The sequence below is a fragment of the Dasypus novemcinctus genome, chromosome 24 (genome assembly GCF_030445035.2).
Source record: "Dasypus novemcinctus isolate mDasNov1 chromosome 24, mDasNov1.1.hap2, whole genome shotgun sequence".
Classification (NCBI taxonomy): domain Eukaryota; kingdom Metazoa; phylum Chordata; class Mammalia; order Cingulata; family Dasypodidae; genus Dasypus; species Dasypus novemcinctus.
Window position 1 is genome coordinate 44,943,974 of NC_080696.1, and position 20,911 is coordinate 44,964,884.

General features: G+C 39.1%; 1 protein-coding gene across 6 annotated transcripts in view; it reads right to left on the reverse strand.

Annotated features, from left to right (window-relative positions):
* Positions 1-20,911, reverse strand: part of CHD6 (chromodomain helicase DNA binding protein 6) — a 250,596-nt gene that overhangs the window by 30,049 nt on the left and 199,636 nt on the right. For all 6 annotated transcript variants that reach the window (XM_004447680.5, XM_071211719.1, XM_004447678.5 and 3 more), the window contains 4 exons: positions 18,334-18,423; positions 16,264-16,367; positions 10,654-10,783; positions 9,045-9,105 (listed from right to left, as the gene is read on the reverse strand). In XM_004447680.5, the coding sequence (XP_004447737.2) occupies positions 9,045-9,105; positions 10,654-10,783; positions 16,264-16,367; positions 18,334-18,423 (385 nt within the window). The remainder of the gene's footprint in view (positions 1-9,044; positions 9,106-10,653; positions 10,784-16,263; positions 16,368-18,333; positions 18,424-20,911) is intronic.

The window sequence follows — 20,911 nt, forward strand, 5'->3', positions numbered from 1 at the left end:
TGTGTCATCATGCTGCGTCAGTTTTCCATGTATGCAGCACCACTCCTGGGCAGGCTATACTTTTTCCGTGTGGTGCGGCTCTCCTTACAGGGTGCATTCCTTGTGCGTGGGGCTCCCCTATACAGGGGACAACACTGTGTGACACAGCACTCCTTGCGCGCATCAGCACTGCGCATGGGCCAACTCACTACATGAGTCAGGAGGTCCTGGGTTTGAACCCTGGACCCCCCATGTGCTAGGCAGACACTCTCTGTTGAGCCAAATCTGCTTCCCAGAAACCCAATTTTAAAATGCAATGCAGGCTTCTTTTGGGAAGATGGAGTAGACATATACTTACTTCTTTATTTCTCATACTAAATACAACTAAAATCCCTGGACTTTGCATATAAAACAAACCTAAGGGAACCCTGAAATGTAGAGAGAAGAAGGAAGACAAGCTAGGGACCTTGGAGCCCACGGAACAATACAGTGGTGAGTTTCTAGGTTTGCTTTTTGCCTCAAATATCTCAGACTTGGAGGTAAAGAAGCCAGCTACCTAGAAAGGTCAACAGGTACAGATAATTAAAAGCCTGCTGTCTCTAAGTGAAGGACTAGGAAAAGAGCAGGAGGGCAATACAGAAAAGTTTTAGACAAAAACACAACCGCTATTCCCTAGTCCAACAACACAGAAAAACCTGTGGCCCGCCCCCCTGCCAGCAGCAAAGGCCAAATGGGGAGCCTAGATTCTAACTTCACCAGCCTGTAACAAGGCATTCTAAACGGCCACTAGGGCAGTGTAAGAGAAATCTAGTATGGCTAGATCTGGAACTTTCATGTCTGACAGGCAATAATAACAAACTCCCACACCTTATATAAATGAGTCAAACATGGCCCCTGTGCAATGGCTCTGTGTGTTGCTTACTTCTTTGAGCAGTTTGGGCCCATTAGACCAAAAAAGCCCACCAGTGCCAAACTCAAATTCTTCTACATCCCACTGCTTTAAAAATAGCCCAAATTTGTTAATGTAAATTGTATGTGAAAAGAAATTATGGCAGACCCTCAAAAAGTTAAATATAACCTGGAGGACATTGAGCAAAGCAAGCTAGACAAAAAAGGATAAACACTCTATGATTGCATTACTATGAACCAATATACTGTGTAACATATTATGATTCAAAAAAATTCATAGGTATCCAGTAAAAAAAAAAAAAGTGAAATGTAGAATTACCATATGATGTGACAACTCCACTTCTAGGTTTATACCAAAAGAGAGTGAAAATGGGGTTTCAAATAGAAGATTGTACACCAGTATTTATAGCAGCATTATTCACAATAGTCAAAAGCTGGAAATAACCCAAGTACCCATCAACAAATGGATGGCTAAACAAAATGTGGTATATACACTATGGAATATTGTTTAGCCATAAGACAGAACCAAGTAATGAGACATGCTGTAACATGGAAGAACCATGAAAACATTATGCTCAGTGAAATAAACAAGGCATGTAAGGACAAAAACTGTATGGTATCACTAACAAGAGATGACCAGAAATAGCAAATTCTCAGAGATGGGGGAAGGGAGACAGGAAAGTGCCCGTTTCTTTAAAATAAATAAATAGCTCAAATAACCAAATTTGAATCATTTCAACCTGACCTGCTTTGCATATCCAGCAAAACTGCACCCAATATCTGCTTATCATAGGTAAGATAAAACCCTGTAGTTATTAGACCTCAAGCCATTTCTGCCCTGCAGAGTTCTCTAACCCAGAAACTCCCCATGGTGCTGACCATCCCAGTTCTGTCTCCTGCTTCTGGGTGGGCGTCTCACACTGTAGCCTCTGAAAGGTCTCACGATGTGAAGGATTTCCCCCTCCTGCAACATGTCAAAGTGGTACCTTAAAAAAAATATCTTGAGTGTTTCTGCCATCTAGTGGTCAAGACTCTTTCTTGATCGGCTCCCAAATCCTCAAATGCAAACTCACTCACTACATTCCCTTATGGTGTCAGTGGAAAACATGTCAATAGTAATGAAGCTGTCCAAAGGTGTCAAAAAGGGGTGAGTGGGGAACCTCAACTTTTATCCCCCATTTGGCAGTAATGAGGTGGCACCTCTTTCTTCCCCTGCCAGAGAAATGTGAGAAGTTAGCTGAAACTGAAGATTTAAATAAGACTCCAAAGTCTTATAATACAATACCCCAAATGTCCAGTTTCAATAAAAAATGACATACCAAGAACCAGGAAGATCTCAAACTCAATGACAGAAAATCCATAGATGCCAATACTGAGTGCAGAAATGTCAGAATTATCTGACAAAGATTTTAAGCTGTCATCATAAAATGCTCCAATATGCACTTCTGAGAATACTTTACACAAATGAAAAAACAAAGTCTCAGCAAAGAAACAGAAAGTCTGAGCAAAGATAGAAGATATAAATAAGAACCAAATGGAAATTTTAGATCTGAAAAACACTATAGTCAAAATTAAAAACTGAATGGATGGGCTCAACCACAGTATGTTGGAGAAAAAGAAAAGAACCAGTGAACTGGGAGAAAGAACAATAGAAAGTACCCAATCTAAAAAAACAAAAAAAGGAAAAAAACCTAGAACCTTAGTGAACTGTGGAATGGCTAAAAAGAGAATGCATATTCCATGTCATCAAAGTCCTGGAAGGAGAGGAGAAAGAAGGTGGATTTGAAAAAGTACTCCAAGAAATAATGGCTGAAAATTTCCCATATTTGGCAAAAGATAAATAAGCCTATGGGATTCAAGAGATGAGCAAACCCCAAACAGGATAAATCCAAAGAAAGTCACACCAAAAACATCATAGTTAAATTTCCGAAAACTAAAGACAAAGAAAAAAGTCTTGAAAGCAGTGAGAAAGAAAAAGACACCTTACCTATAGGGGCAAAATAACTTGAATGACAGAAGATTTCTCATCAGAAACCACGGAGGCCAGAAGGAGTGGCACAACATTTTTCAAGTGCTGAAAGAAAAGAACTGTCAGCCCAGAATCCTATAATCAGTGACAATATCCCTTTGGGAATGAGGGGGATATTAAGACATTCTTAGATGAAGAAAAACTAGGAGAATTTGCCACCAGCAGACCTACCCAAATTGAATGGCTAAAGGAAGTTCTTTAAACAGAGAGGAAATAATAAAAGAAGGAACCTTGGAACACTAGGAAGAACAAAGAACACAGTGAACAAAAATATGGGCACATAGAACAGACTTTCCTTCTCCTTGCGTTTTCTAAATTATACTTGACAATTGAAGGAGAAATTGTAACATTATCTGATGTGGTGCTAAATGTCTGTATTGGAAAAATTTAGAAAATTATAACATTAATGGGGCTGGATAAAGGGACATAAATGGAAGTAAGGCTACACATCTCTCAGACTGGTAAAATGATACCAGTGGACTGTGATAAGCTTTATGAATGTAATGAAATACCTAGAGCAACCATTAAAAAGAAGCTTTAAAAAGAGATATACTCAAAGACTCTAAAGATAAATCGAAGTAGATTTCTAAAAAATGTTAAAAGTAACCCCCAAAAAGGGCAGGAAAAAGAAATGTGAGAATAAAAAAACAGAAAATAAAAAACTAAGATGGAAGACTTAATTAAGTCTTAATGTATCAAGAATTACATTAAATGTAAACAGTTTAAAGACACCAATTAAAAGAAGGACTGGCAGAGTGCATAAGAAAACATGACCCAACTATATACTAGTTAGAGGAAACTTCAAATATGATGATGGAGGCAGGGTAAAATAAAAGGATGGAAAAATATCTATCATGAAATCATGAATCAAAGGAAACCAGAAGTGGCTGTATTATTACCAGATAAAATAGACTTCAGATCAAAGAAAATTACTAGAGAGTCAACCAAAAAAGACCAAACAATACAAAATGCATATGAAACAAACAACAGAGCTGCAAAATATGGAAGTAAAAACTGAAAGCAATAAAAGGAGAGATACACAAATCCACAACTACAGTTGAATACTTCAAATACCCCTTTTCAACAATTGATAGAACTAGACAGAAAAGACAGCAAGGATAGAGAAGAATTCAACAATATTATCAATAAACAAGATCTAATGCACATTTAGAGAACACTTCTCCCAACAACAGCAGAATGCATATTCCTTTCAAAGGCCCATGGAACATATAGTAACACAGATTATAAACAAATCTTAAATTTACAACAATTGAAATCATACAGATTACATTCCGTGACCACAAAAGGAAACTGAACTAGAAATCACTAATAGAAAGATAACAGGAAAATCTCCAAAGACTAGGAAACTAAGTAATACCATTCTAAATAATCCACAGGTCAAAGAAGAAATCTTAATGGAAATATAAAAATATATTAAATTGAAACAAAGAGCTGGTTCTTCAAAAAAATCAATGAAGTAGGTAAACCTTTAGGCAATTCTGATTAAAAAAGGTAAGACAAATTGCCAATATCAGGAGTGAAACAGGCGATATTACTAAAGACTTTGTAGACATCAAAAGGATTATAAGGGAATAGGAGGAATAACTCAGCATATATAATTGTGACAATTTAGCTGAAAGGGACCAATGCCTTGAAAAACACAATATTACCACAACTCACCTAATATAAAGCAGATAATTGAATTCATAATTTAAAAACTCTCACTTTCAAAAGAAATCTCTAGGCCCAGATGGTTTCACTGGAGAATTCTACAAATATTTAAAGAATTAACACCAATTTTACACAATCTCTATTAGAAAACAGGAGAAGGGAACATTCCCAATTCATTTTATGACATTAACATTACCCTGACTCCAAAATCAGATAAAGACAGTACAAAAAAAGAAAATGAAAACTACTATAAACCATTATCCCTCATGAATATAGACACAAAAACCCCTAACAAAATATAAAATATTAGCAAACAAAACTTAACAACATATAAAAAGAATTATATACCATGACCAAGTGGGATTTATTCCAGGGATAAAAGCTGGTTCATCTGAAAAACTGATCAATATAATCTACCATATTAATAGTCTAAACAAGAAAAATCACATGATCTTATCAACTGATGCAGAAAGATCATGGTAAGATTGACCACTCAATTGCTAGTAAAAACCTCAAAAAACAAAGATTACTCTCCAATATTTGGAGCAAAGAAAGGATGCCCACTCTCACCACTCTTATTTAACACAGTACTACAGTTTTAGCCAGTGCAATAAGGCAAGAAAAGGAAATAAAAGGCCTACAGATTAGATAGGAAGAAATGAACTTGACTCTATTTGCAGAGGACATGATTGTCTACATAGAAAATTCCAAAAAATCTACAAAAAAAACTTAGACCTTGTAAGTGAGTTCAGCAAGGACACTGGATATAGAACAAACTTACAAAAATCAATTTCTATATACTAGCAATGAACACAGATATTGAAATTCAAAATACAATACTATTTATAAAACTACAAAGAAAATTAGATACTTAAATGTAAACCTTACAAAACATGGAAAGACTTGTATGCTGAAAACTATAAAACACTGATGAAAGAAATCAAAGAAGACAGAAATAAATGAAGAGAGATGGTTCATGGATTGGAAGATTCAAAAGAGTAAAGATGTCAGTTCTCCCCAAATTGATATACAGGTTTAAGGCAATTCCTATAAAAAACCAGCTGCTTAGGAAGCCTGTGTGCTGGAAATTTCAACTAGGCCTAGAGCTGCAGGGTACCTAAGAGTTACCTCCTGAGAGCCTCCATATTGCTCAAATGTGGCCACTCTCTAAGCCAAACACAGCATGTAAATGCTTTACCTTCCCCCCAGCATGGGACATGACTCTCGGGGATAAGCCTCCCTGGTGCCGAGAGATTTCTACCAAGGACCAGCTGGTGATGTTCCTAGAAAAAGACGTTGAATTAAAGGGGGGAAATGGTAAAGACAAATGAGTTTATATGGCTAAGAGACTTCAAAGTGAGTTGGGAGGTCATCAGGGGGTTGTGCTTATGCACATTTCAGCAGGATCTCAGAGACAGTCAAGGTAGATACAACCCCAAGTAGTGGCACTCCTGAGGGCTATGGAGACAACCACGTCCTACAGTCATGACAGATGGCTCTGGAGTTCAGTGTCTTGCCAGTGGGCCCTACTTTGGAATTTGTGCTCCTGAGTGATGGAGTTGGACTCAGATGTGACCTCTCTACACATGCCTCTTCTGTCACTTTTACTGAACCTGTGGTTGGTGCAGGGGTTGGTGTATGCTCCGAAGACTTGAATCTCTGGACTGTGTGCTGGCTAGGCCCTGAGCCTCAGCGGAGTTGCAGCACCTACTCTCTAGTTTGTTGGACTTGCCCATGTCAGCTAACAGGGAGGTGGGGATGGTCAACCACCACACCAGGGAAACCAAGAGAGTCTACAACTGCAAACAAGAGAATTCTGTCCATCAGCCATTTGGGATCTAAGCCCCCTCTTAGTTAGAGGCAGAGTGGGCATTGCCATCCCAGGGTCCTCAGGATGAAGGAATAAAATATGGATTAGAGTGGACTTACTGGTATTCTACTATAGAGTTATTGTGACTCCAGCAATGGAAAACTGTATCGTTCATGTGGAAACAGTGGCCATGGCAGTTGTTGAGAGCAAGGAGAGGGAAGAAGAGGTATGATACGGGGGCATTTTCAGGACTTGGAGTTGTCCTGAATGATACTGCAGGGACAGATGCAGGACATAACCTACTGAATGGACTGGGAGAGAGTGTAAACTACAATGTAAACTATAATCCATGCTGTGTAGGAGTGCTCCAAAATGTCTTCATCAAATGCAATGAATATGCCACATTGATGAAAGAATTTGGTGATGTGGGAAGAATGTGGGGGGATAGGGAGTGGAGGTATATGGGCTCCTCTTATATTTTTTAATGTAACATTTTGTATGATCTATGTATCTTTAAAAATATATTAAAAAATCTATTAAAAAAAAAACAGCAATATTTTCCACAGAGGCAAGATTATTTTAAGGGGAGTGGATGTAGTTCAAGTGGTTGAGCACCTGCTTCCCATGTATGAGGTCCTGGGTTCAATCCCTGGTAATTCCTTAAAAAAAAAAAAAAGATTATTTTGAAATTTATAAGGAAAGGCAAAGAAAGTAGAAGAGTTAAAAAATTTCTGAAAAGGAATAGAGAGGAATCAGCCCACCTCATTTTAGGACCTATGATATAGCTACAGTAATCAAGAAACAGATCCTAACAGTTATGTCCAAATGATTTTTTCCAAAGATGTAAAAGGAATTCAGTGGAGGAAAGATAGTCTGTATTTTCAACAAATGGTTCTGAAATAATTAGATATCAATAGTCAAGAAAGGGAGGAGAAGAGGCAGGAGGGGAAGGAAGGAAAGATCTATAGCTGGGCAAAGTTCTTATATTTGACACCAAAAACCTGACTCATAAAAGGAAAAATTGGTAATTTAGACTTCATCAAAATGATGAACTACTGCTCTGTGAAAAGACTACGTGAAGAGGATAAACAGAAAAGCTACAAGGCAGGAGAAAATATTTGCAAACTACGTATCTGACAAAAGGTTAAAAACTAGAATATATAAGGAACTCTCAAAAATCAACAATAACTTCCCAACCTGGTCCAGAAAGAACAGCTCCTGCAAAGAAGGGTGGTGAGAATGGCCATCCTGCCATCAACAAGATGGTGGCCACGGAGTACACCATCAGTAATCACAATCACAGCCATGGAGTAAGCTTCAAGAAACATGCCCCTCAGGCACTCAAATAGACCTGGAAATTTGCCATGAAGGAGATGGGAATGTCAGATGTGTGCACTGACACCAGGCTCAACAAAGCTGTCTGGGCCAAAAGAATAAAAAATGTTCCAAGTTGTATCCATGTATGGGTGTCCAGAAAACATAATGAGGATGAAGATTCACCTAATAAGCTGTATACAATGGTTACCTATATACCTGTTAACATTTTAAAAAACCTACAAGCTAAAAACAGCTGATTATCAAATAAAATTGTTTAAAAAAAAAAAAAGACAGTAAAAAAAACCCAAAAAACCAACCAACCAATGTAATTAGAAGATGGGCAAAGGGCAAGAAGAGACATTTCAATAAAACAGAAAGATGGCAAATAAGCACATAAAAAGATGTTTAATATCATTAGCCATTCAGGAAATACAAATTAAAACCACAATGAGATATAACCACACATTTGAAAGAATGGCTCAAATAAAAATAGTGATAACACCAAATGCTGGAGTGGATGCAGAGAAACTGAATCATTCCCACATTGCTGCTAGGAATGTAAAAGGTACAGCCATTCCGGAAAACAGTTTGGCAGTGTCTTGAAAAACGAAATATACAACTACAATTATACTAGAGAAATGAAAACTTAAATTCACACAAAATCCTGCATGTGAACATTTATAGAGACTTTATTTGTAGTAGCCCAAACCAGAAACAACTCAAATGCCCTTCACTGGGTGAGTGGCTAAACAAACAGTGGTATATCCATACCATGCAATACCACTCAACAATAAAAAGGAATGAACTGTTTATTCACACAACCTGGATTACCCTCCAGAGAAATATGCTAGGTGAAAAAAAAACAACCCCAAAAGATTACATACTATATGATTTCACTTCTATAACATCCTCAAAATGACAAAATTATAGAAATGGATAACAAAGTAGGGGTTGCCAAGGGATAAGGCAGAAGGGAATTGGGTGTGGTTATAAAAGAGCAACATGGGGGATCTTTGCGGTGACAGAAAAACTACATCAACGTCTGTAATCCTGGTTGTGATATTATGCTAGAGTTTTGTGCATTATATTACCTAGGTAATTGGGTAAAGAGTAAGCAGGATCTCCCTGTATTACTTTTTGCAACTACATTCAATCCACAATTATTTTTAAAATGTAATCAGTTTGTATTTTGACAATTGTCATAAAATCGTAGGGTAAATGGCAATGAAATTGCAACAATGCAATCAAGTTTCCCAAGACTACCACCAAGATGGGGATTTCTCTCCTAGTATTAGAGGGTAGATTATCAGAATAGCACATTTAACTCACCGTTTGTTTCTGGGCGCTATCTAATTTGTTCTCAACATGGTCTTCTTTATCCGTGTTACCTCTAAATTAAAGAAAGCAAGCAAGAAAAAAGGCATCACATATCACCCAGGAGTAATCTTGGTATGTGTAAGAAAACCACCAAAGGGAATATTAGTAAATTCCTTCCTCTGCAGGTACTCAAAATCTTGGTGTACCCCTCCCTTTCTGAACAACTCAACAGTCAGTGAGGATGAGAGTAACTATCACCAGTGTCCTCACTTGTAAGGACAAGGACCTCTACTCAGCTGAAACTTGGTAAACTTCTGGTCTGAAACCCCAGCCCTATGGCCTATGTAGGCAAGTTCATAGGCCAGCCAGTCAATAGTAATAGTATCAGAGAAGAGGTAATTACTACCCACCAAGAGTTACCTGAATATGTTGCTTTCAAGGGAGCTGTGCTGCAACTGCTGAGATGGATGGACATTTCATTCTTTCTACCACCACACACCTGCCTATAGGTTAGCTGCCTAATGTCGTCTCTCATGAGTTTAACTACTGCTGATGCCTATCTGATGTTTGTGATTCATTTTTAAATTGACTTTGATATATTCCTGTCCTTGCTGCTCAGGTCCTGGCTCCATTGCTTACCCACAGAATGAACAGCTACCTAACAAACATAGAAGCTTTATGCGACATTCAGGTACTCTGGGAGTATTTTTCCTGAACTAGTGAATCTAACATTAGAATCATAAATCATGTGGACATTTGTTAACATCTCCCAGAATGCGTCTTTATTATCTGCCCTAAAGAAACACCTTAGGGGCAGAGAACATGGTGGTACTTCATCAGTGTTCAGCAGGAGGATGGAATTTGCATTTCCCCCCTCTTCCAGGCCATAGCAGATGGGAAGGAGTCCTGGCAGTGTCACAAACTCATGTCTAAACCTGGCCACAGTCCTAGAGAATGTGAAGCAGTGCCTGCTACTTTTTGGGAGATCAGGCCAGAAGTTTACTAAACACAAGCTAAGAGATACATTTTATATTTTGAATTGGTATTTTTGGAGAACTATAGTTTTTGGTTAATTAAGCATTCTTGCAAATGCACTCATTTTGGAGTTACGCCAACAGTAAATAAAACTCAGCCAAAGGGATGCTCCCATAATTTGTACACAAGCCATGGACAAGACCAAAATGCTATTGCTGTCAAGCACAGCCATCTCACTTGTGAACCACAGAATCCTTAAATAATCTGGCTTTCCTCCAAGAAGCTTCAAGGTCAGGAAGCCTATAATCATGATACCTTTTCTTAGCTTTCTGCCAGGTATGAGAATCCTCAGACCAGGCAAGAGACAAGCCTGGTTAAGGAACTGGGCAAGGGTGGTAGGTGGCCTAGGGAACCCATGAAGAACAGAAACTGATATTTAATTCAAAGTGCTTACAAGTCAAAGAACAGGCAACAGATATAACTAAAGCAGCAATTTTGGAATGAAGTGGTAGTGTGGCAAGGTTTAAAAGATGCCAGATACTGAAGCATCATGGAAAACAACTATGAGAGTACTGGTTGGGTATTGAAGGAGTTACGCACTGAGGGCATGACATACCATGTCAGGCATGGCTGGGTGGCCCCTTACCTTTCGGGAATGTCTGAGGTTCCATCTGCAACACCCTGTTCTGCAGAAAGGGATTTCTCATCTGGCATGCCGACTTTCTCCAGGAAGCAAAGTGCTGGGTCTGCTCGCATGGCATTGTACCTCTCATAACCTGAACAAAAGTAATGAGAAACACTACAAGTCATGTTAGAATTCACAAAATCTGTTTTTGGCTTGACACAACCATTTTGTTTCCCTTATTAAGTAAAAACACAACACACACTGTATATATATATTTTATATATATATAAACAAAAAGTAATTGGGCTCTATAAAGACTTCCTACTGGAGAAAATTTCTTAAATTAAGGTGGACACCTTTGGGTAGTGCTTGGCCAAAAGTAATGAAATCCTAATCTGTTGGCCAGGGGTTTGGAATTATTTCTCACCACATTCCCAGAGCCAACAACAGATGGGGCATTTTTTAAATCAAGAAGCAGGACCTTAGAAAAGAAGCAAAATGATGTGAAAATATCACTTTAACATGATAAAAGTCCATGCATGAGAATTATAATTATTTTATTGAATCTGGTGTAATCTTATATTGAGACAGACTTGACCATGTAAAAGATCCAAATCTATTGTCATACAGAACGATCTTAGGGGGAAAAATTCTTTCCTGATCATCAAAATCTTTTCCACATTGTTCCTAGCAAACAAAGTTAATTCCTAGCTCAGTAATGTACACAAGGAGACCCCATTACACGTGATGGAAAAGCTGAACTTGGCTATTAATAAAAGACATGTTTACTTTGTTTGGTGTTCACTTCAATATTGGCTTTTGTTCTACTATCACTGTTAAAACAGTTGTACCTTTCACCCTGTGGGCAGCACACCTGCTACTTTTTTTAATGTGGAGCTGCGGGCACTTTATCTCTTAATCCAAAGTTACTCTCCTGCCACCTCCATGACAGGTGCTGCCCACATGAGGCACATGGCATGAGACACTTTGCAGCCTTATGTTCTTACTCACTCATTCCTTAGAGTGATTACTTCATTACTGTTGGTCTCTGAGACTGTGGGCTCCCTGGGAAAAGAATCTGTATTTATATTCAATACCTAGCACAAGGCCTGACACTGTAGCCACTTGACAAACAACTGAGTCAGTTTTGCCCAGATTCTCTTCCAATAATCACTGTAGGCAGAATCATTCTCACCTTCTCCCCATGTTCCTGCTTCAGCTCACATCAAAACAGAAATTTCCCTTTTACTCCTGCTGTCTTGAGGAAATTCCTGCCACCGTCTCACCTGTTACCTCTTCATGAAAAGAGAGGCGATTATCTGTTTGCTGAGATGGTAAAAGCCTTCCTCCACTGTCCTTTTACTGCTGAGTGAGGTTAGCTGTACATGAAGGGCTTGCCATGCTATGAAGCAGGCTGGGAGCCTCCTTCTCGCTTACTTGGTGAGTCTCTACCCTTCTCTTGACATGTGTGGGTCTGAATTCTAGATAAGAGTATGAATTTCTATTTCTCAGCTGAGGAGCTAAAGGTAAAGAAGAGTGATTGATTCTTTTCCCTAAGAAACCCTAATAGCCGTCCTGAAAAGAGAGTGCAAGAGCTATAATAATAATAATACAAAGAAATAAACAGTGAAATGACAGGTCTTTGAGAGGGTATAGGCTACCTGCCTCTTTTTACTTAGTCAATAAGCTCCTCTCTAAGAAGATCAACAGAAATACTAAGATCCATACTTTGGTCAAAATTTAATAAAATCAGGAAAATTTCATAAATCCAGCAGTCACCTAATGCAACTGAGAGCTGCTGAGAACATCGTTCAGAATAGGTTTGCTGGAGAGGGCCTTACTGCTTGCTGCAGGCTAAGGCCCCAACCAAAGACTCAGCCAATTCTTCCACTGAGGTCAGCTTGGAGATGAACCATGCAAAGATTCATCTGATCTAAGCAGGGCTGCAGCAGGCTATGCCTGGGGTAGACCAAAAGATTCACAAAGCTTCAGACAATGAACAGCTGTGTGTTTCTCAATAAAGAAAATGTCTGCAATAGTAGAGCTTATACTTAAGGCATGGAAGAGTGGCAGAGAGGGCTTCTCAGGAAGATCTCTGAAAGGTAAATACCAGAGAGCTTGGTTTTCTGGAAATACCTAAATATCACAGCTACCAGCTGCTGAGTATCTGGGAATCTGACTGCCACCTGGTAGGACATGTTGGCTGTGCCTGCTTATAACCTTGGCAAAGCTGTTCTGGATGGTCAGGTACACTGCTAGATGAGGACAAGCTCTAAGACTTTGCTGACGGAATATCTAATGGGTAGCACCCAGTCAGGGGCAGGATCTATCTAGAATCTGGAAGACACCAAGGAGGATAGGCCCACTAGGTTCAACCTGGTCTGGGTGGACTCAAATGTTACTGTTCAACTGAACAGGTCTGGTCCTATTCAGGAGTGTACTGGAGTCTGCATATGTGGCTTAGGACCAGTCTCCTGGCCCCGGTACAGAGGCTGGGCTTTCTCCATTTTTATAGCATTTCTGCTAAACCCATTATATACCATAATGAGCAACATTTACCTCTCAGGCACTGTACATACTGATATTACCCTTCTACATCTGCCTCTCAGCCCTAACTTTGCACACCGAGTTCATTTCAACTGGCAACCCAGGAGAATTTGAATGGAATGGGTGATGCATTGGTTTAAGGTAATCACAGGTGTGCTCAGAAAACACTTATGGATTATTAACTTACTGCTCCCCAAATGCTTCAAAGAGCTGAAGAGCTTTAGGTCTGTAAACATCATCTGGTTTGATGCTTCATCATTTCTAATACCAGACTAAAAGGACAACTAATTAGTTCCACTTCCCTGAATCTTAATCAGGGATTAGGGAAGTAATAGGTAATGTACCAGGATTAACTTGCTTTTCTAGGAGAACAAGCATCTTGGTTCTCCTTAGATTAATGCCTTTTTTTTAAAAAAACATATTTCTGAAGCTATGTAGTTAGCCTGAAGATTGCTAGTTATATACTCCTGGGGAATTACACCTAGCATAACTATGTATTGATGTTCTTCATCTCTTTATTCCAAATTATGTGCCTTTAAAGTTTTTTGAATATTAATTTTGCCATACTCCAGTTGTTTTCCTTTTGGTTAGTATTTGCCTCATACAATCTGTTCTACCTCACAGATTTCAATCTCATTCTACCTTACATGTCTCACCTTCTCTTTCATGTCTCCTTCTCTTTCTCTCTCGGGGATCTGTTCTTCCAGTCTGCTTCCCTGTGTCAACCAGAGAACCTTTTCTTGTCCCCCTTTCCAGGAAGGACAACCCTTCCAAAGGCCGTGCTTCCCACTTCTGTGTGGGAATCAAAAGCCCAATCTCTCTGGCCTGCTGTAAGTGCCCTTTCTTCATCTGAGAATTTTCCTTTATTTCTTTCAAGTCCAGCTAGGTAGTTTAACATTTTTTCATAATTCATGTAGGTTTTCTGTATGCCTGTTGGGCTGGGGGTAGGGAGAGAAGACAGGTAAATTCTGTCTGGCATATTCCTGGAACTGCAGCCTGTGTCCTCATATCATATCACATTGTCTCCATGCAGGGGTTTGACAACATGCCCTAAAGCTGTCATGGAATGAGATATAGGGTCACTAGGTTATCCCACAGGCACCAAGGTGAGATACTATGAAATTTTAGTGTTTCCAATAGTCTGTCTTCTTCTGGATTCTTTCCAAAAATTAGACTAAACCAAGTCTTGGTTGTACCTTGTGATTAAGAAAGTTATATGCTTTTTCCTCTCACTTCAGAGCTGAGTTCTATCTAGTCCTACATTGTCCAAGAGAGGAGCCACTAGTTAAATGAAAACTAAGTAAAAGTAAATAAAATTAAAAGCATATTTGCTCCATAACACTGCCAGCATTTCAAGTGCTTGTAAAAGGAAACACAATAGAGTTCTATAACTAAGAGATTTAAAATGGAGCCGGGAGGTCATTCTGGAAGTTACTCCTAACAAAATTCAGCCAGGTATCTACAAACTGCCAAAGTATGCAAATCCTCAAACAATAATGCTACTTAAAACCCTAAGGTCATCCAGGCACCATAAACAAACCACAAGATAAAGAACTCAGTAAACTATCTAACTTGAAGAACAATTGGAGTACTACAAATATCCCCGACCATAAATACCTTATCTAATCTTTTTCTTTAAAAATCCTTGCCTGGAAGTGCTAAGAGGGTACACAATTTGGGTTGCTACCTTAAACTGTGCTCCCTGAACTGCAATTCTAAGACCCCAAATAAACACCTTTGTTGCCTTGCAGCTTAGTTTGTTATTTCTTGGTTGACAAGCTCAATGGCCACATGAGACTACTGACTTCCAAAATGGAGAGTGTAGAAACAGGAATTTCTATCATTGCAAGAAGTTCTACTGGACAATAATGCTCTTGCTTCACCTTAGTGGTTTGACAAAGGACTCTCAGCAGCACTCCTGAAGTCTGCATTCTTAACATCGGAATCCAAGTATTGACCATTAAAATATATATAGGCATAGTTGTTACTTAAATATAGCTGTTAGCCTATAAAAGTTGAAATATTCTCTTTACAGAGCATTTGTTAGAAAGTTAACCTTCATACAAGTGAGGAAACAGAGGTCAGAGAAATTTATGACTTGCTCAAGGTCACACATTTAGTATGCAGCAGAGTTGACAGATAAAAAAAAAAGCCAGGTATACCTAACTCTCCACTATCATATCTTGCTACCAGGTTAAACTTTCTGTTAAGTCACCTGGCAAGGAAGGTGTGCTATCAGGCATATTACAGATGACTATTACCATCTAATACTTTCATTATTTATTTTAATAGCTGGCAGCTGGGAGAAAGCAAGGGCAGTTGCCTAGAACAGTGGCAGAAGAGAAGAAAGGGGGGTACTTATTTTGATTTTTTCCAAGCCTCTCAAAAACTTTTCTTGGTTCCCTTTAGCGTATATGTCATAGATTCTTTTAGCACATTTAAAAAAGGATGTCCAGGGCCATCCTTTTTTAATGTGCATCTTCTATGCTTAGATTTTTATACCAATAGGGCAAAAGATAAAGATAAGAAATTATGTAGATACCTAGAATGACCTCAGAATTTTGCATTCATATGAAATGCTAAAATCTAGCATTTTAAAAAATCATTTGTCTTTCATTTAAGAAACAATGGGTGCCTACTATGCGAGTTGCACTAGACAAACACTGGGATGACAAGAATGAACAAGCGAGAGGTAGTTCCAGCCCTGACAGATCACACAGGTTAATGAAGATAACACACTGAACAAGTTCTTCATGGCAACAGTTGCCCTGCTGAAGTTCCTGGCTAATATTTAACATTCACAGTATTATCATGACTCACACATTCATCTGGTCTAAATTCCAAGAAGGCAGAGGTTAGGCTCTACTTTCAAACAGAGATATGTAAAAGGACTATGGAAAGCATGAAGGTTTCACACAGAATGACTTGAAGAACTCAAGGGCAGCAATTATGCATTTTAAAAGATTTTTTTTTTTTTTTTTTTTTGAAGCTTCTTAGGAATATGCCAAGCTAAGTCAGAGTGCCTAAACTCACTTTTCCTGAGGGGACTGACCCAGAAGGGAAAACATTCACTGAAATACACACCATGCTTGAACACACCAATCAGAAGGGACTTATCGGCCTCAGCATCCCACCAATCCACTGGGATCTCCACGTAGTCAATGTCAGGCAGAGGCACTTCCAGCTCTCTGTGGAAGGAAGGGTGTGTATTCAGACTCCCTTCAACATAGAAAGAAAACAACACAAGAGCTACTGGTCCAATCCTGGTTTTAAGCACATTTCTAGTTTATGCTTAGATACTGAAGTTACAATGAAGAGAAGGATTCAGAAAGCGATAGGCCTAAGTTACTTAACAAGGGCTGTGCATCAGAATCACCTTGGGAGCCATTTAAGCATGTGTACTTGATTTCCAGGTTCTACCTGAGACCACATGACTCAGAATCTTGAAGAATCTCTTCGAGAACCCACTGTCAGTTGGTCTAGGGTAGCACCTTGGGATCTACATGTATAAGGTGTTCTGATGTGTATTTTCAGTTGGGAACCCCAGCAAAAGCCACTGATCTTGGCTACCTGTTGGTAGAACTTCTCGCAAATCATCTTGCTCAATATGTAGGGATCTCAAACAATATTTGAGAAGAAGAAACTCTGCGATGGTACATGGAGGGATATGAAGAAGACCTTTCACAGGATTTGTACAAGAGGTGGCATCTTCTGACAGTGGTCAAAAGTGAACACAAATTGCACTGATCCTGACCAAAGCGATGACTATAACTCAACTGGGAGCAGACATGCAGGGTGATTAGCAGGCCTTTTCTATCATCCCCATCTGCATTGCTGACCATGTTCTGAGAGCTCATTGTCTTCATTTGTCTGAGCCCAATCCTAAGCTCTTTGGGGTTTTATGGAGAACATACCCCAGATGGTTCTTCCCTCCCACCAGCCTGAGATGGTTCCTCTCCATTTTTGCAGTTTCTTCTTCCATTAGACTCTTTTGCAGTGACACAGAAAAGCTACCTTGCTAGGTCCAGCTCCTCTGTGGGGATAGTGTTCCCAGCTCCCACTTTCCCAGGCAGTGCTCAACACCCACTCTAATTTATGATCCACTGCTCTGTGTGGTGCTGTGAGGTGAATGCCTTTTCTGGGATGAACTTTTTGTTCATTTTTCATTGCAACTTCTCCACAATAAGATATTAAACCTGATTAGAACCAGTGGAAGACAGGATTGAGGAAAGCAGATGAAAGGAATGAAGAGGGGGAGTGGCAGACTCACCTACATGTCTAAGAAAGCATATGACAGAGATGGGTAAATTCAGGTAGACTACTTCTGCCAGATAATACCAGATAAAATTCACAAATTGAACCTTTTTAGCAAAATACCTTACTTCCCTATCCCTACTAGAAATTACAGTGACTACAAAAAGCATATCAAACAGTAAGTCACTGTGAGGACTGCCCTTGCTAACATGGTGCCCCATAGCTAGGGTTGTTAATGAAGGAATGACAGACAACGTACACAGCTAGAGCAAACTGCAGACCAGGGAAAGGTGAAGGAAGCTGTCTAGCCATCTCACTTATAAACTGTGACTTTCTGGCAGCTTTATAAAGTGGTGGCTGAGAAGTTGACAGCTTCAGTCTCTGAAATCTTAAGAGACTCCCAATGGATTCTACAGCTTTGGAAACACTAATAACAAAACTAAGGCACAACAAATCAAACAAGCCACAAGGTATCATGATTAGCAAATAAAGCCAAACCACTCAAATGTATAAGAGTACTGAGGCAAGGAGTGGATTCTGGATAAAAATTCCAGTCTATACTTGTGGGTATCAGGTCTATCAAAGTAACTGACACTAATTCTGTAACATTACTTAAGGAAAGAAAATGACTCTTTTTAAGCACAATTTTACAACACTAATGGGGTGGAGAGGACACTAACCTAAAAACTCACCTAAAGCTGTGTTTCTAAGAAACTGTTTTCTTCTTTATTTCACATGTACATGACCTGACTGGTCTAGATGCCTTCTCCGTTATCTAGTAACTCATCCTGGGGGAGTGGGGAACACTAACTTCCTGAAGCACAAGCAGATGCTAAGTTCCAAGAAGAGGCACTGTATATTATTTCTTTAACTCCAACAGCTAAGGTAGACTTGTTTTACCTGGCGGGAGTTCCTTCAAATGCTTTATCAGCTGCTTCTCCCAGTATTTCAGCTTTTAGGTAGTACAGCATTCGAACTCGCAAAAGTACCCTATGGAAGGTGAACAGATTAATGCAAACAAATTAGGATCTGTGATCTGCCTGTGAACCATCATCCCCAAGGTGACACAGGGGAAGTCTGGGCATTCCCATGTAGTCAGTGGTATGAAGTCATCTGTGAAAAAGCACCAGAAAAACAGAACAATGGCACATGCTATTATGATTACCTCAGTTTTATACAAGAAGACAGAACCCTGTGAGTCATAGGTGGCAGAAGAAACAGATCGCACTCCTCCTAATCCTTGAAAGAGTACTCACCTTCCATGTGGCCACAAAGACCTCTTAGGCAGAAATGGCTTTCAAGAGGCTAACTAATAATTTTCTATTTTACTGAAAAGTGAATTATGTCAGATGGTGGTAGTACCATTATGTCAAATGGTTTCATTTGTACAAAGTTAAACATTTAATAGGCAGGTAGGTATCTATTTTTCATGGTTCTACTATTAGAGAGCAATCATGACTTCTCTCCTAGGGTGCTAAATTCACTGTAACTCAGCATGAATTAGGCGCCATAGGAATGCACCTAATGTGTCTGAGACAAAGCAATTAAGCAAAATATTTGCTGGGCAACTACTATGTATTCTATACCATATTGGGTACTGTGAAGTATATAACAAAAGTAAACAATTCAACCCCTGTTCTTGTAGAGCTTTCAGCAACCTAATTTGGGATATAAGACCAATCATGAGACAATAAGAACAGAGATGAGAGTGGGGGTGCAGGGAGGGGAGGGTTCAATGGTAAAATCAGGGTGAATGTTAAGGGTAGGCACAGAAAAGCTGACCACTTTTCAAGAGATGCTTCATACACAAGGCTAATCTGCAAAAAAGGTATGGAAGAGTACTTGTAATTGCTCAACAGCAGTCAAAAGTTAAGGCTGGCCATTAAAAAAAAAGCCCATTTACACATACTTTCACATAAACCCATCTCCAAATAAATTGTTAAAAGAGAAGGAACACAGTGTGTATTGTACATATTATTTTGAGAAAGACAAAAGGAGGCTGTATATTCACATATACCAGTACATGCTTGGAGTATCTCTGGAAGAACCAGATACTGCCACACTGAATATTTACACTAGAGGAAAAACGGGACTTGGGGGTGGGAGGAAACTTACTCTTCATGGAATTTCTGTTAACATATATATATGTATTATCTATTCAAAAGGAGCTAATAATGAAGGGTTGAGAGTTCTAAAAAAAAACATAGTCTCTATTAGACCTGGGTAGAAATGTAGCCGAAGGCTCAGGTTATAGGTAGAAACACACACAAAACCCTTACCTTTCTTGTATATACCATTCCTGTCAAACAATTTTAAAATTTTGAGCTTTTTCTTTCAAAGCACCTGGTTGGCAGTAGCCGAGAGTCTGTTTTGTAAGAAGTGGAATGAGGGTGTCTTAGGTACAGAATGTCAGAGTCCTGCTTACTTAGATCTAGCCTTAATCAAAGCAAGTCATTCCTGAAGACACAAGAGAGCTGTTTTTAGAGACCTCTGTACTACAAGAGAAAAAAAACGTAAAGCCAGCCGTGTTCACTTATTCTCCAAATGAGAAGCAAATCAATTTAGAGGACAGATGGACAATTTCTCTTAGAGTGTCACCTCCTCTCAGAGTAAGATGATAATCTCAGTTAGTGTCTAAGTACAAAGGGGAAGGAAAGTCAGAGCAAGGCTTCTACACCCTCATTGGGAAAAAACAACTCATTAATATCTGCCTTTTTTCCTTTCTTTTCTTTCCTTTTTTTAACATTTTATTGATGCAAAATATACTTCTAGAAAATGACTTACAAATGCATAGCCTGATGAATTCCCACAAATATCTAGCATCCAGATCAAGAAACATACCATTTCCTCAGAAGCACCCCCATGTCCCACTTCTAGTCACTATTTTACACTTTCCCCCCAGTCCCCCCAGCATATAAACACTATCCTGATGTCTAACAACTGGGACTAGCTTTGAAGCAATTGCTACATAACTTTTTCTGTTTTTTCATCCTTTTGATGGCAATTTCATGTCTCCAAATGATTCCCCAACCAAAGTTAGTATTCTTTGAGTGCTTATTACTATATGCAAGTCAGTTATAGCTTATTTAATCCTCATAATAATGTTAAGTGGTAGGAACTATGATTATCCTCATTTTATAGACGGGAAGAAGACACATATAGGTTAAGTAACTTGCAATGGTTCACAGTGCTAGAAGTTGATGGGGCCAGAATTCAAATCCTGGCAGTCTTAACCACAGAGCCTTGTCTTAACTCTTACTTATCTTGGGATGGCCATAAATTTGTGAATTGAAGAAGCCCACAATTCCCAGAAATTACCAAGAGACTATGCCTATCTCTAATAATAAAATCCCTTCTTAGTTTCCTTTGATCACCCATTTAACAAGTATATAATGAACAGGCCTTGCCCCTACAAACCCCAGAGTCCTGTTATGCAGAAGAGAACCTGGCCTGTTCTTCATTGCACCTCAGGACAGAA